Raw genomic sequence first — 16,661 nt, 5'->3', positions numbered from 1 at the left:
AAACATGCCCAGGTAGGCGACGGCGTCCTCGAAGGGCCCATCGGACTAAAGGATGAGGCGGCTGCCTGGCGGGTCTGGTCTCGCCCGTTGGGCTTCCACTAACCTGGCCTCGTGGCCTCCAGCTCCCGGTGGTGGCGGCTTGCGCAGCTGCAGCGCCTGGAGCTGGTCATTCATTCCTGCAGCACGTGTTGAGGTCCTGTCCCTCCGTCATTCCGGGATCTCTATCCTGCCGACTCGCCAGATGTAAAGGACCGAGGAGACAGCAAGGGTTGGGGTTTCCGCCCCGTATATTGTACAGAAAAAAACAGGTCAAAAAATAAACAAAACAGTTCATAACGACGCCGACTCCTGGCGCCGCGCCATTTTATTGGGGAGGAGCGGAAGTGGAGGGATGCTGGGAAGGACCGCAAGGGAGGATGGGAAGGATGACGCCAGGGCAAGATGGCGGAGGAAGGGCGGAAGTATCGCACTGCGTCAATCCAGGCCTATGGTGCAGGAAGGTCTTTCTTTCTATGAGGAAGCAGAGGGAGAAAGTTAATACCCGCCATTCCCTGGCGCTAATGGTTTCCCAGGTGCTATCGAATCAATCCATGCCTCCTACTGCGTGCGTGACAATATATATGATAATATATATATATATATATATATATATATATATATATATATATAGATTATTCTAAAAACACTTGGAACTATTAGCTTACTTATAGCCTGGAATTAAAGTGCAGACATTTTTAATTTAAAATTTCCATCTTATCCCACAACTTCGACATCCATACAACTTCAACAGAATATTGCAGAAAACTGACAATGAAGTTAGTAATGTCCTGCATAATAACCATTTTAATTAGCCCAAGTATAACTAATGACCCACCAGGTTGAAAATCCAGTTATTATTTCAGTGTAAATTCAGCCGTAAATTACAATTCGTCCAAGGATTTGAGCTCTAAATACTAAAAAGATAAATAAATAAAAATGTAATTTCCACAATTTTCCAGTGAAGGGTAAATAAAGCAAAGAGTAAATAAACATTAGTGTGTTTCAAAAGGACAACAGAACAAAGATACAGGAGGGTAAAGATCGGAAAATCAGTAATAAAAGAAAAAACACCACAACCTAACACCGCCATCCAGGTCCTGCTCACATTAGGATTCTTCCAACTCTTCTGAACAACCAAGACGACGACTGTTTAGAGGTGCTACCAAAAGACCAGTAACAACTCTGAAAGAGTCACTGGAGTTCATTGCAGAGTGCAAGTGATCCTAATTCCAAGCACTCCACAAATTCATCATAAAGCATCATATACCTAATAACACAATCCACCTGCCCCAAAACTGGATTTAAGAATGTTGTTGTTTAATATGTAACTTATTGAAACATAAAAATATGGAGTTATATGGAAAAAAGTCTGAAAATCTGAGGCATTTATGCAACAAAATACTATATGTATATCCATAACATTTAGCCAGATACTTTTTCCATATCTTGGCAATGTAATCTCAAAAGTTGTTATCAACACTGGAAGAGACTCCAGTCTGTCAAAAATCCACCCACAGTCACCTACACAAGGCCTTTTCACTGTCACAAATTAGCCTAAGATTTTCGATCTCCTGAAAGTTTCCAGAAAAAAAAAATCCATGTGGATGTACAAGAGCCTTAGTCACTGATTGGACCAGAAATTAAATCAAAGTTCCTGGGGCTGTGGCACTTCAGAAATGCAATGGCTACCTCACAAAACTATTAACTATCCCAATGATGTTAGTTAACAAAGTAAAGAAAGCATACACTTATACAGTATTTTAAATATATGCTTATACTACAGTATATATATACACTTTATATAACTTATATAGCACAGATAAATCAGAATTAGGCCTGCAACTTTAAAAGATGTTTTGAAACAGAAATTATCATGTTATACCTTAAAAAACACTTTAAAAGAAATATGTTTACTTTTTATGCAGGTGTTTATATCACAAGGTGAAAGAACTGATTAGTTCAACCTAAAAAAAACTATTTTTTTAAAAAACATTTGGCATTTTCCACCAAAATATCAAATACATTCAAAATGTTTACAATGTTGGGTATACCAAACACTTGTTTATTTTTCTGTCAAATCCATGATTTTTAAGCATAATCATGAATTACTGTACATCCACACACACTCTCTGATCATTTCCCTTTAACTTAAGGTCAGTTTTGATTTGTGAAATGTCATCAAGACACCAAAAATATTTTGACCATAATGAAAACAATTTATTAATTTTTACATTAAAAAAAATAAAATATTTGACAGGATAAGTAAGCACTTTGCTAAGATGCACTTTCAGCTTCGGCAGTATCATCATTGTCTTCATCAGCAGGGCTGGTCTGTTGCTGTTTTTTCCACATTTTAGCCATTGCAAGCAATTTGAGATGAGGCTGGTTGGCAGCATCTTCAGGGAAAATGTAATCATAATACTCTTCCCAGCCAGCATCCGACTGGAAGAAGGGAGGAGGAAAAAAAAAACACTGGAATTAACAATTTATACAGAAACTTAAACACAAAAGTATCTATGGAAAGTAGCTACTATACATAATCCAAAGATACTTCACAAATGCAGAACTAGAGTGTAGTTGTTCATACACACTTTAAATTTACATGCCAGTGAGCTGACTTACTTTTGTTCATATAGTATATCAGTAGTGTAAGTAAAGCCAGTGCCACAGCCCTTATATTCAACTGCCATAATGATTCTTTTATTTAAGTGCACATATTGTCAGATAGGTACTTTATTGAAACGAAGGAGAAACTGCACATATTATGTAATCAGCAAAATAAATCAAGTCCATAATCTTTTTAAATAAACATTATCAAGATGGCAGAAAATAGATGATCCAGCCAGAGAATAGATTTATGGGCTTATAGGGTAAAGTAGCAATGTTTTAACCTGGTGGTACAGCCTTTTGTTAAAAGATACTCCACACATCAATCAGGATGCCATACAAAATGATGTGAGGCCTTTTTCATGACAAAACATATCTTATTTACAAACCCTTCTCTCTGCTTCTACCTATAGAGGGTCCAGGCCAGCGCAGACCTCCTGACTGACATGTCCCATCTGTACCACCCCACATTTGTATACACAAAATAACAGATAACTAATATTCAAAGATTACTATTACATTTATTTTTTTCTTTTTAATGAAATAACTCTCATACCCTAACATCATTATTTGATTAGAAATGTGTTTTTACTTCATCCAGTAGTAAATATTTTACAGAATCTACCACAAATGTTATGAATAATGGCAATATTCATTGACAAATGTTCTGGATGGAAATAAAAATGCTTTCAAATGAGAAACGGCTGTAAGGTAGGGACTCAATCAAGACACATAAATTAAATTATAAAACAATGTGTTTTGTTAGTCCATTTTTGTTGGCCTTGTTTTAATATATAATATTACAATTGTGAATTCTCTGCTAGACACTGTAGAACTTGTTATTAATTAACATTAATTTAATTAAATTAATTAAACTGAATTTTATGAACACAGGATTTTCTGGTTTATCCATCAATCCATTTTCCGGAATTATATTTTTCAATACAGGATCACAAACTGTTAGAGCCTATCTTGGCAGCATTGGCAAAAATCCGAAAACAAGTCTGAATAAGACACCAGCCCATCACAGGGGACACTCACACTTTGTCATACATGGCCAACTAAACAAACACACACAGCACTGGGATATGACAGGAAACCAAAGCCTCTGGTAACAAGCCAATGCAATCAGAAGTACAACATATAAACTCCACAGAGAAATAGGGCCAAGAACCAAACCATGTTTCCTGGAGCTGGAAGGCAGAAGCAAATATTTCACCATCTTCAAACCCAACTGTAAATGAAATATGAAGACTTACGCCATCTTCGGCTTGCAGCTTTCTTCTTTTCTTGACTTTCTCTGGAATCAGTTTCCTTACTCTCTCTTTTGTTGCCTCAGTACCGAATTCTGATTCAAAGTCTCTCCAAGATTCCAGCAATAAAAGTCTCTCTTCCTTTTCTTCACAGTTACGCAGAGCCTTGTTAGCTTCTTCATAAATCTGCCGGCATTTCATCAAGCGCTCCCCGCTTTCCACAGACAGTTCAAACTGAGCATAGCTAATCCAAACCTATAATATAACAATGCAGTAATTTGAAACTAAATTATTGGAAAATTAAATGATCAAAAGAACAAACACAAATATTATGTAACATAACACTCTTCAGTCTGTTGGGATGTGACATGTAAAGTCTAAACAAATATACAACAGAATTACGGTAAAATATATTCTTTGGTGCAGGCCTTATCATGATTACTTTTGTGTAATTTAAGGTGCTTCTTTATTGTATTTAAGGACAAAAGCAAATCTATACTGTGATAACTCATTTAACTTGCATTAAATAATATACAACTGATACTTATGTAAAAAATATTGCACTCCAAAAGCTGACCGAAAACAAATTGTCAACTATTCCATTAGGCAATTACGCAGTCAGTACAGGCCACCTACAAATTAAATACAAGGACTGTTTTCCTTTGATTTTTAATTGCTATTGTTGGTGGTCTTTTGCCACATTCATAACCCTGCATGCTTTTTTCCATCATTACCATGTGTGACCTATGACGCTGTCATCAGTTGATTGACGTCTTTCAAGACATGCATCAGCCTAAGAATGCAGAACCTGCCAACCTGGACATTTTTTTGTCTGACTTCTACTCTTCTTATATGAACCTAATGATTGAAAATATCTTGCATGAAAAGTTAATATGTTGCACTACACCAGCAACCTACCTTTTTTGGTTTTGTGTGAATTCTACCAAATGCAGTGATGCCAGATGGTGCATGAACACAATTAGCTGTGCATGCTCTGAGCCTTTGTGCATGCAAGCACAATTCAAGATAAATATGGCAAAACTACACACTTTCAGGTCACAGTATGACTTTCAGAAACAAATAAAAGTTTTACAACTATATCAGTTTCACACTTTTAAAAGATAAGGAGATTAAAGTGACATTTACCATTTGTTTGCTGCATTCCTGTAAACCATAACATAGTCTTGTAACAAACTAAATTATATCAGATTTAAGACAATTTCAAATGCTTGCATAAAACGTTTTTTTAGGATACTGAAGCTCCACAAATAAACAATATGAGAGGGACTCTACACAATAGATAATAGAGGATGCTTTATTCTTTTGATAACTAGGCTTGCTTCACTCACCAAACCCTGGGTTTGGTCCTGTGGAAATACAATTTAAATTATTTTTTTTCATGGGACTTGTTACATATACATTATGTTTACTTTTGATAATGCAACTTATAACTGGCTGTGAGTGAATATTGTTTCAATAAAAATAAGACTTTTCTGATAAAACAATCTACTTATGAAAGTGGGAATATCCAGAGCTGATGTAGCAGGTGGCAATGTTCTCAAGAAGCTGCGGATTTCTGGCCATTGTGAATTGAAAATCATTGTAAAAAATAAATATGGCCGACCGATAGTTCTGGATATTGCCATTGCATCATGATATAACTGTTGCAATGCTCTTGGACTACCTTGATATGATGATGGTAATATTACTGCTATGCCTATTTTGAATTTGTCTGAACTATTGATATTTGAATTTTGAACGTGATCAATGAGACCTTGCATATGTTCCGTTCTAAGTTTAGCTTGATTCGATTTAATAAAGAAGAGACGATTAGCTGCAACTTTTACATACGCATTCATAATGTAATTTTGTGATAGATGTTGAGATGATAGAAGTGGGTTAAATACATGGGAAAGTTTTGCTAATTTTGACCTGAAAAATTGTGTGGGTGTTATTTGTTTTGCTGAATGCGTTTGTTTTAAATTGTACGACCATCCTGTTTCACCATCTGAGAAAAACAAAGGTACAGGGTTGGCATGTGGTGATGTATTCGACATAAATGACGAAGCATGCTTTGCCTTTGGATATACACAAATATCTACTCTGTCTTTAATATCTCCGTCTTTCGAAAGTATTATCACTGACAATTTGTCACATGTGGGTTTATGATAAATGCAACTGTGATCTTTCGGATACATTCAGACATCCAAGAAATCTCTTTGTCCGTGTGTTGCTGGTAAATCTAGTGTAAAGTGCGATACGTTTTGATGTATGGATTTGTAGCCATTATTGGCTGTATAATATCCATTACGTCAGATTGTTTAACTGTTTTGATTCTGTGTTGCAGCGCTTCTTCGTGATCATAAAGATACACCTGACCAAACTGTGTTTTTTTTCTGAAATTAAACTTGTCATAGCTGTAATTGTTGCGGAAACACAGATTCTTATACCGTATGGTCCATTATTGTGTAGATCAACGTTTTGTGCACTGAATGATGCTAACGTGAAACTACTATTGTAGACGCGTATATTTTACTTGTAGTGTTTGTTGATTTCACTTTCACCAAACAATACATCTTTTAATTCTTGCGGAAACACCCCTTCATTGTGAAGCAGTAGTACTTTTCCCTGATGGAAACAAGTAGACGATCTACAAGTCTCTGACTTAAACTTTAAAGCCTTACAATATCTGCATACTTCCGACATATCACCTATGTCCATATATTCAACGTCTTTTTGCTGATCCATTATTTCACTTAGTAATAACTTCTGTTTGTTTGCGTAAATGCGATCTGTACTGTCTTCTTATTGACACTTTCGAATTTTAGTACTGTCGTATCTTTGAACTTGCTCTGCGTATCATGCCAAGGTTTTTTGTGAGCCTTTTGAATTCCACTGCTGTCACAATCTGTAACCTGCTCTGTATGTTTATGGCGCCAACGTTGTTAATGTCTTTATGAAGTTCTACCGTGTCTTTTACTCTTTGTCTTTTATATCTAAACCCGATTGGACCTGCAAGGTTTTCAGTTCCACATGTTCCGGGCTGATTATTACTTTCCTTGCCTAGGTCACTGTCTCACAGGAACATACTTCCAATAGATGTCAGCATGACAAGACTTGACCGTGTTGCGGGAAGTAATAGTGTCTTTGTCCTCTGAATTGCCTCTCTGTCTCTCTTCATAGCATCACGTCTTGTCTCAAGATTTTTTTTTTTTATAATAGAGTGATGAACTTCACATTACAAGATAACAACTACAAAGGAGTTAAGACAAAATGTTACATTTTTAGTGTTTAACATGCTGAAGCAGCTGTGAACTGGTAGTTAGTCAACTGTCGGTTGTAAAATGAATCAAATTCACATTTGGGTGTTTGCTTCCAATTTAAAACAGATCTGTTGTCAACTAAAGTCAGACTGTGGAAACTATCCATAAATTAGCCAAGTCTTCCCAAGACATCAGCATTATTTATACTGCTAGTGGTACCCAAAATGGTTACAAAAAATAGAAACCTTTACAGTGACTCATCTGTGTCATCTATCTATGTGAAGGCACTGAAGTTAAAACAAATCACTATCATAACATGTTTAACTTTAAATTTGCCAGAAAACAAGCAAACTAAGTGCCATTTCCGCCCTTGGGCATTCAATGAAAAACAAAGAAAAAACAAAAAAAGCAAAAAAAAAAGTATACAAAAGTATACAGATAAATGTTTGATTGTTAGCCAGCCACTATTAGTACTGTTAAATACTTACTGTGCATGTATGGACACATACAATGTGTGCATGCTTTCTGAAAGAAATATTATAAATAAACTTCATTATCTTCCATAAAAATTACAAGTGCATGGGTACATGACTTTCCTTGACCAGCAATGCAAGAATAAAATATCATCTGTGCAACATCCAACAACTAGACAAGCACAAAGGCCATGTGAATTTGAAAATATTAGGCTTTCAGATCTCAATAACTTGTATGAAATTGGAAATTTGAATCTAAAATAATTAAGACATTTTTGGGAAAGGTTAGAAGTAATGCAACAAGTGTATAGTTATTTACTCTCCTTAGAGAAATAGGGTGTAATTTATTGAACGTGTTAGTAGAAGAACTGCAGTCATGCACACCCACGTCTGACTGTAAAAAGCCCAACTCCCCATTTAAAAATAGTTAAATGTCATGTGAAAAGAGCAAGCTTTTGGATACCATTTATTTATTATGTTACAATAATGGATTATGAATTTCTCTGAAATGCCTATCCCTAATATTTACACATTCAACTCGTGTGATACAAATGCAAACTACCAGATGCATGTCATTAAGGCACATTTAATAGTTGTTGGCCAAATCTGACATCTCACACAGGGACCTGTATCTGCTGGCCTGAAAGCATCTTCTCCCAGGATATATCCTTGACCACACCCACAAAAACTCTTAAGTTTGGGCTTTTCCAGAATCCAAAACATTCAAAATTCCACAAAAAATCTAAATCCAAAGTAGTTCACCAGTACTAGCAGAAATCAAATAAGCATTACCAAATCAACTTTTTTCCACATTTGTCCAGTTGCTTTTTCCTTTTGATGAATAAGTAACAAGCATGAGACATTTTTGCATTGAATTTCTGGATACAAAATAATTAGTAGTGTGGCCTTATATCATGTATTGTATGACATTATAACATTTTTGAAATGAAACACAAAGACAAGCAAAAATGTCTTGTCAAAAGTAGAGAATTAAAAAATATGACTGTGTAGAAGAAAAATTATACTTTGGGGTCACATAGTCATTAAGGGGTAATAATGGCTATTGTGCATAAAGTGTTTTTGTAGGCTTTCCACATTAAAATGTAGAATCTATCTTAGAAGTAGTATAAAAGGGGTAATATATGTCAGAAACTTTTTCAAGCATATCAGGAAACCAGATAAAGGTCAAATGAACAGCAAAGAACAAGGTGGTCCTGGCTGATGGTTCAAAACGTTGGCTATTATGTGCCCAGTAAGACTTGACAGATGTCACACAAACAGGAACTCAAGAAGTATTGTGAGGAAGAAGTATTGTGAGGACCAAGAATATACAGTAGTGAAATGAGACTTTAATTTAGATATATTAGTTAGGTTTGCAAGACAATGAACCAATAACAGTACATTTCTGATGATGTATATACATTAATTAAGCACTTTTATGTAAATTCAGTTGCTTATAAATATAGGCCTCTGCACTTTTATTCTTTGACCATCTGCTGACATCTCTGCTCAAGGAAGCTGTCCCTTTGGAGATGTTTGTTACAAAACAGACACCACTATATGTAAAAAGGGATAGTCACCGTAAAGTAAGCGTTTTGCACACAATTTAGTATGTCAATTATTCAAACAAGTAAGGAGAATCACAGCATTGTTTAAAAAAGTCCCACTGTATCCACAAGCTTGTTTTAAGGTGAACACTACTGGAACCAGCAAAGCACAAACTTACTGTATTGTAACAGTTCTCATGATACACTCAAACATTACTGGGAGCAGTAAGTAACAATTAATGACTTTCATAAACTGGAAAAGTGAGAAAAAGTGCTCAAAGTTTTAATAAACCTTCCACTTGATTATAGCAAGGTGAAATTATACAGAAGGGTATTTTGTACTGCATTCAACATCTGTCCTCTAGCATGGTGAAGAGAGAAAGCAGCCAAATTACCAAATGCCTGCTTTTCTGTTTAAATAACACATCTGATCCTATCAAATCTATATGTGGTAAGTGAGAGTTTCAATAGTTTGGGATATAATCATAGCAGATAGGCCTTGGCTACATGCAGAGTGTTGACATTCTCATTTTTATTAAAAGGAAATATAACATTAGAAGTTTTTCAAAGATTTAGTCAGGCCCCACAGCTAACAGTTAGTTCAGATATTCAAAAGGGAAATGAAAGGACACCTTGGAGCAATATTTGATGTTAACTCAGAAAACAAAGAGATACATTTAAATATGGATGGTTTTCCACTGCAGTAACTGGTTATTATAGGTCTATTATTGACACATGTCCAGAGTTCAGTGAAATTCTTATCTGTATGTGTTAATCAACATGCAACACATCTTATTTTACTGTAGTGCAGATATTTTATGTTATAGGAATACTCCACCCAAAAATTATACTTTTGACAGAACTCTTAACCAAAGAATAATGGGACGAGGCGGGTCTTCAAGTAAAAAACTCACTCCTGGGCATCTTTGGGTTTACCATTTATGTAAGAGCTAATTCCAAAAGAAACTATTGAACAATTATTTAAAAATAAAAAAATAAATTTTTACAGGTTTTGAGCAGACAACTGGATAATAAACTTCTTTCTATTCATTCTGCATAAAAAATGAGATTCAATTTTTTTTTGGCCACTGTCACAAAGTACATTGGGTAACATATTGTATAAAAAAAAAAAATAATAACATTTTGGGTGGAGTATTTCTTGAATATGTAAGATTTTATTTTAATGAAAAAGAAAATGTTACAAGTTGTGTATTTGTACCTGATTTTAAAGTTATTTTTCAGTGTTTGTATATTAGGGCTGGGCGATTAATCGAAAAGTAATTGAAATCGACATTCAGAACCTATAATCGATCAAATTTTTCCAGGTCGATTATTTCGATTACTTTCCCTTTAAAAACACTACCGCGTGTGGAGTCACGTGACCCCGCTCCGTTACATTATTCCGCCGACATGTCGAGCATGGAGAGCTTAAACACTGACACAACCTTGCAACAAGAGCAGCTTGTACCAAAGAAAAACGCAGTCTCTGTCATTTGGACACATTTTGGCTTCAGTAAGGATGACATCGAAAAAAATGAAGTCAGATGTAGACACTGTAGAAAAACAGTTTCGACGCCCAAAGGTAACACCACCAATTTGTTTAAACACTTGAAGCACAATCACGTTACTAAATATGAACAGTGCATGGCTCAAAAAAAACAAAGAGACTGACAAGCGCCAAGCAACAAGTGCCTCTGCAAAGCAGATGTCAATAACACAAGCGTTCACAAATGCCACACAGTATGAGAAGAGCTCAAAATATGACTCCCTTGGCTACAGTGGAGCGAAGCGGGTTTAAACACCTTGTTAAAACTCTCGACAGAAGATACACTGTGCCATCGCGATCATATTTTTCTAAAACTGCGCTGCCAGACATATATAAGACATGTTGTAAAAATGTAGCTGCTGAACTGAAAAATGTTCAGCACTTTGCAGCCACATCTGATCTCTGGTCAAGTAGGACGATGGACCCATTCTTGAGCCTTACTTTGCACTACATTGACAACGATTGGAAGCTGCACCAGAGATGCCTTGAGACGGCATATTTTCCAGCCGATCACACGGCAGATATGATTGCGCAAGGTCTGAAAGATATGCTTTCTGAATGGGACCTCGCGGAAGAAAAACTTTCAGCCATTACGACAGACAACGGTGCAGAGATGAGCAGCTATTTGGTGTCCCCCATGCTGGATAGTGAGGCAAATCCACTGGACTGGTGGAGGAAGCATCATGTACACTTTCCCACTCTAAGTAAGGTGGCAAAAAAGTATCTCTGCATACCAGCTCCTAGTTCCCCATCAGAGCGGGTTTTCAGTTCAGGCGGAAACATTGTTACATGACTCAGGTCCTGCCTGAAACCTGAAAAGGTTAACATGCTTGTGTTTCTTAGTAAGCACTTAGAGTAAATTCATGTTCATATAGTGACATGACAAGATCGCTAAGATCACCTCATGCAACAGTGTTTAGAAAGTTCTATTTTCATTACAACAATCTGTTGTTTACATTGATACATTGCACATTAAAATATTTGTTTACAGAAGATGCAAGAAATGCACTGTTTAAAATATTATTTACAGGATATATAAGAGTTATTTTATTTAGAAGAGATACTGCTTATTTTCTACTTTTAATAAGAAAAACATTGAAAATAATTTATTTTGTTTCCAAAAGTGCAAGTTATTTATTTTGACTTTTTTTATAAGAACAAAGTGACTGTTCGTTTTAGGCAATGTGTGCTTTAATTTCAGTTGTTCAACATTGATGTTCAATAAATAATCACAGATAGTAGATAGTGTGTTTCCTTCAATTATTTTAAAATCAAGTAATGCACCCTTCATTCAAAAATCTCTCACTTTTAATATGTGAGCATATTTACTGTACAAAACTTGTCAGTGAACTATGAGGCCAAAAAAATAAATAAAATAATCGTTCATTAATCGTAATCGAGTTAAAATGTTCAATTAATCGAGATTTTGATTTTAGGCCAAATCGCCCAGCCCTATTGTATATATATATATCTATACTAAAAAAAGGCAAAGCCCTCACTGACTCACTCACTCACTGACTCACTCACTCGTTTATTGATCGCCTCTAGCGCCGACGTCCGAGGTTCGATTCCCGAGAGGGGTGCACTGAGTATGTACGCGCGCTTCCCGATTCATTTTACCCTCGCATCCCCTTTGTTTGAGACGTATGAAAACATATGCGTTTAACGAAGAAAGACAGATCACCAATTGAGGCTTTATGAATAATGGATACTTTATTCACCATCAATGATTGTTTTGGTAAAGCCATACTCAGTGTATTCATTAGATGAACGGTAAAAAAGTAAGAGCAAGGGGATGGTGACTTATTGAGGCACGCAGGCGAAACCACAATAGGTTGCGGGCTCGATGCGTCGGTGCGCGTCAACTCGATCTGAATTGTGCGATTACATTCGAAAAAATATATCTTTTCAAGTTCTATTTAGTTGACACAAATATCTTAGGTTGGAATGTAAGACGAATTTACTCTTTACATTTGTATGGTGAAGAAAAATTTATGCAATGATGCCTACATTTAACTTACATTCCTAACAAAGATATTTCTGTCGACTACATAAAAATTCCTTCTATTTAAAATTTAAAAAAATTTTTTTTTAAAAAAACAGATACGATAGTTCATAATATCCACGCAGACTTGCACGTAAGAACGGGAGTCATCCGTTTTAACAAACAGCGTATTGCACTGATACGAAATATCCTGGCCATTTGATTATTTAGGAATGGATAAATAAATTAAGATTTTGTACAAATAATGTTTTTCATTTTTCTTCCTTGATGGATTCTGGCACCCCCAGCAACAGTTGCTCACACCCCAAAGAGTGTATATATGTAGATATGTATGTATATATATGTTTATATATATATGTGTGTGTGTGTATATATATATGGCAGCAACACTCATCACTCACAACAGTGACAAAACAATTACATTGACAATCATGTTACGTTATTTTCAAAATGTTTCCTTTTCTTTTTCATTACTTCTTTAACACTACATCTCTAATATTTTGCATTTTCTAGTGTGATATATATATATATATATATATATATATATATATATATATATATATATATATATATATATATATATATATATATATATATATATATATATATATATAGCTATATATATATATATATATATATAGCAATATATATATATATAGCTATATATATAGCAAAATACAGGTGAAATACTGTCTGAATATTTTATTAATAAAAAGTAAACATATTTAGACTGAACGAAAATATGTAAAAATTAATTGTTAAGGATCTCTCTGTATACCACGTTGTCAGTTCGGCCTCTGGTTGTAATATGACTAAGCTGTGTGCTGAGCTCACTCTTGAGCATGCAACATACAGTTGGCCATGTGAAAAGCAATCCCGCCTCAAATCAATGCCAACCTTTTGTAGTGTTTGTCCCCGAGACTTATTAATTGTCATTGCGAAGCAGAGCCTTACTGGAAATTGAACGCGTTTGAATAGATTAGATGGTATAACGGGGATGCGAGGAATAAAAACTGTGTCACCTGAGGCACTGCCAGTAAATATAGTTGCTTCAATTAGGTTGTTTTGTAGAGATGTGACCTGAAGTCTTGTGCCGTTACAAAGTTTCGGTGGTTGTAAGTTTCTGCTTCTTTGGCGAAGGTCAGAAACGAAAGAAGACACCGCAGTGAACACAGAAGAGAACCCGTGGATTAAATAAAACCTACACAATAACTGTAACAATTGTAACAAATGAACAATAAAATAGAAGAGAACCCGTTAATTAAATAAAAAGGTTGCTTCGTTGGTGAAGCAAGGAAAAAGGACTTTCTTATATGTCGCTCGCTTTAAAACAGTGCAGAAGCTGTGAGAAAGCTGCTTCCTTGGCGAAGCTCGTAAACGAAAGAAGACACCGCAGTGAACACAGAAGAGAACCTGTGGATTAAATAAAACCTACACAATAATTATAAAAATCGTAATAAATAAACAATGAAACAGCGGAGAACCCGTGGATTAAATAAAAAGGCTGCTTCGTTGGCAAGCAAGGAAAAAGGACTTTCTTATATATCGTTCGTTTATAAAACAGTGCAGAAGCTCTGAGAAAGCTGCTTCCTTCGCAAAGTAAGGAAATGACTGAAGAGACGGCGGTGACGCGGTAAGTGTTCAGCAAGGCAGCTGAAGCACTGCATTATGGGATCTGTAGTTTATTGTGTTACCAGTGCTTCATATCCCCGGGCCATTAATAACAATAATACAGTATATAAAATGATCTCGCGGGCCGGATATAATTACACGCCGGGCCACATGTTGCCTGCGGGCCTTGAGTTTGACACATATGGAAGTAAATAGAACTTGAAAAGATATATTTTTTCGTACATCGAGCCGCGTGCTATTGTGGTTTTGCTTGCATGCCTCAACAAGTCATCCTCCTCGCTCTTACTTTTTACCGTTCATCTAATGAATACACTGAGTATGGCTTTACCAAAACAATCATTGATGGCTAATAAAGTATCCATTATTCGAGTATGTAGATCGGGGTATATATATACATATATATATACCGTATCGCAGCGGAGACGTAGTGTGTTAAAGAAGCTATGAAAAAGAAAAGGGAACATTTTCAAAATAATGTAACATGACTGTCAATATACAGTAATTGTTTTGTGAGTTTTACTGAGTATTGCTGTCATCAAGGATTTGATTATCATTATTTCTTTCAATCAGGTTCGTATTTGTAGGATGTGTTGTGTTCAAGTTACATTCCGTGTTTGTCAATCGTTGTAAAGGTGACAGGTTTCATTCATCGATTCGTTTCTTACTGCATCAATAAACAGCTCGTCTTCTTCTTTATCTGAGACCCGACACACTGCATGCACGGGTTTTTTTTTTTTACACCGTCTTGCTTTAGCGGGACATTGACTTTTTCCACCGTGTGCTTTGTTTCCACAGTAGCTGCATTTATGAATATGCTTGTATGTATCAGACGCTTCATATTTTTTGCTGCCTTTTCAATTGTGTAATTCGTTTTTTGCTCAGCGCTCTTTGTAACTATTGCTTTTTGTCTGTGCACTGCGTCAGTTCACGTGAGCCGTTCGGTGTACATGTATCGAAGTTTCCCAGCTGTGCTGGTGCCATATCGTGCTATGTCCATGGCTGTATCTAATGTTACCGAAGTCCCGGCACTTAAAACTTTCTCTCGCAGTTTCGCTGAGTTTGTGCCAAACACCAACCTGACCATCTCATTTTCCTCTGCATAAGGACAGTCCTTCACCCGTGAATATCTACCCGTGGCAGTTTGCTATTGGATTGCAGCTGACGGACGGCCTTATATGGGTAGGCACTAAATTACAAACGCCAGTGACAGCCTATACACGTTTATTAGTATATATATATATATATATATATTATACTAATAAAAGGCAAAGCCCACACTGACTCATCACTAATTCTCCAACTTCCTGTGTAGGTAGAAGGCTGAAATTTGGCAGGCTCATTCCTTACAGCTTACTTACAAAAGCTGGGCAGATTTCATTTTGAAATTCTACGTGTAATGGTCATAACTGGAAGCTATTTTTCTCCATATACTGTAATGGAGTTGAGCTCGATGGCCGTTGGGGGCAGAGTTTCGTGTGACATCATCACGTCTCCCACGTAATCACGTGAACTGTCAACGCAGTACGTAGAAAACAAGGAAGAGCTCCAAAAAGCGCTGAAGAAAACATGCATTATACAATTGAGAAGGCAGCGAAACAATAAGAAGCGAGCGACTGACACATACAATCATATTCACGAGTGCAGCTACTTCGGTAAATAAAGCACGGTGTAAACCTAAAGTTTAAATTAAGTTCATAGACAGACTGCCACTGGCGTTTGTCATGCCCACGGCTAATGCGGGATACAAGTTTAATGAGAGGACGCAGGATATAAACGAGTTTTGATCACTTTGTAACTAAGTTAAAATTGCTGTTGAAGGGCTGTGCTTATGCAAATTCCGAGACTGTCTTTGTGGGGGGATTGACAGTTAAGGCGGGTGGGGGAGTCACGTCATCATCTCCCCTCCCATTTACCTCATTTCGCTCTGAGCTGAGCTCCACAGCTAACGCAGTCTTGCGGAACCAATTTTGTGACGCTGCCACCAAATACTCACAGAAAAATCCACAAGTTAATACACACGCTGTCTATAGAGTTTCTCCACACTCTGAATCCTCCAGGCACTACTTACAAAAGGTTACATTGACAATCATGTTACATTATTTTTAAAATGTTTCCTTTTCTTAGCATAAGCACAGCTGAGAAGCTTCAATGCATGTGCTCCATAACGCGTTAAAAAATAACGCATTTAATCACACTTTGCATTCCAAGCTGGTAAACCGATTACATTGATGCGCGCTTCCCGATTCATTTTACCCTCGCATCCCCTTGGTTTGAGACGTATGAAAAAATATTAGGT

General features: G+C 36.3%; 2 protein-coding genes across 2 annotated transcripts in view; one reads left to right on the top strand and one right to left on the bottom strand.

Annotated features, from left to right (window-relative positions):
* The window catches only part of cfap61 (cilia and flagella associated protein 61), a 337,473-nt gene that overhangs the window by 18,974 nt on the left and 301,838 nt on the right, over positions 1-16,661 (top strand). The gene's annotated exons all lie outside the window — the stretch shown is intronic.
* LOC120525608 (crooked neck-like protein 1) overlaps positions 1,843-16,661 on the bottom strand; it is a 59,494-nt gene continuing 44,675 nt past the window's right edge. Inside the window, 2 exon segments of the mRNA XM_039748030.1 lie at positions 1,843-2,481; positions 3,906-4,154. Coding sequence (XP_039603964.1) covers positions 2,314-2,481; positions 3,906-4,154 — 417 coding nt within the window. The 3' untranslated portion in view covers positions 1,843-2,313.

Source organism: Polypterus senegalus, chromosome 3 (assembly GCF_016835505.1).
Source record: "Polypterus senegalus isolate Bchr_013 chromosome 3, ASM1683550v1, whole genome shotgun sequence".
Lineage (NCBI taxonomy): Eukaryota > Metazoa > Chordata > Cladistia > Polypteriformes > Polypteridae > Polypterus > Polypterus senegalus.
Note: the sequence above shows the minus strand (reverse complement) of the source record. Positions and strands in the feature narration are given on the sequence as shown.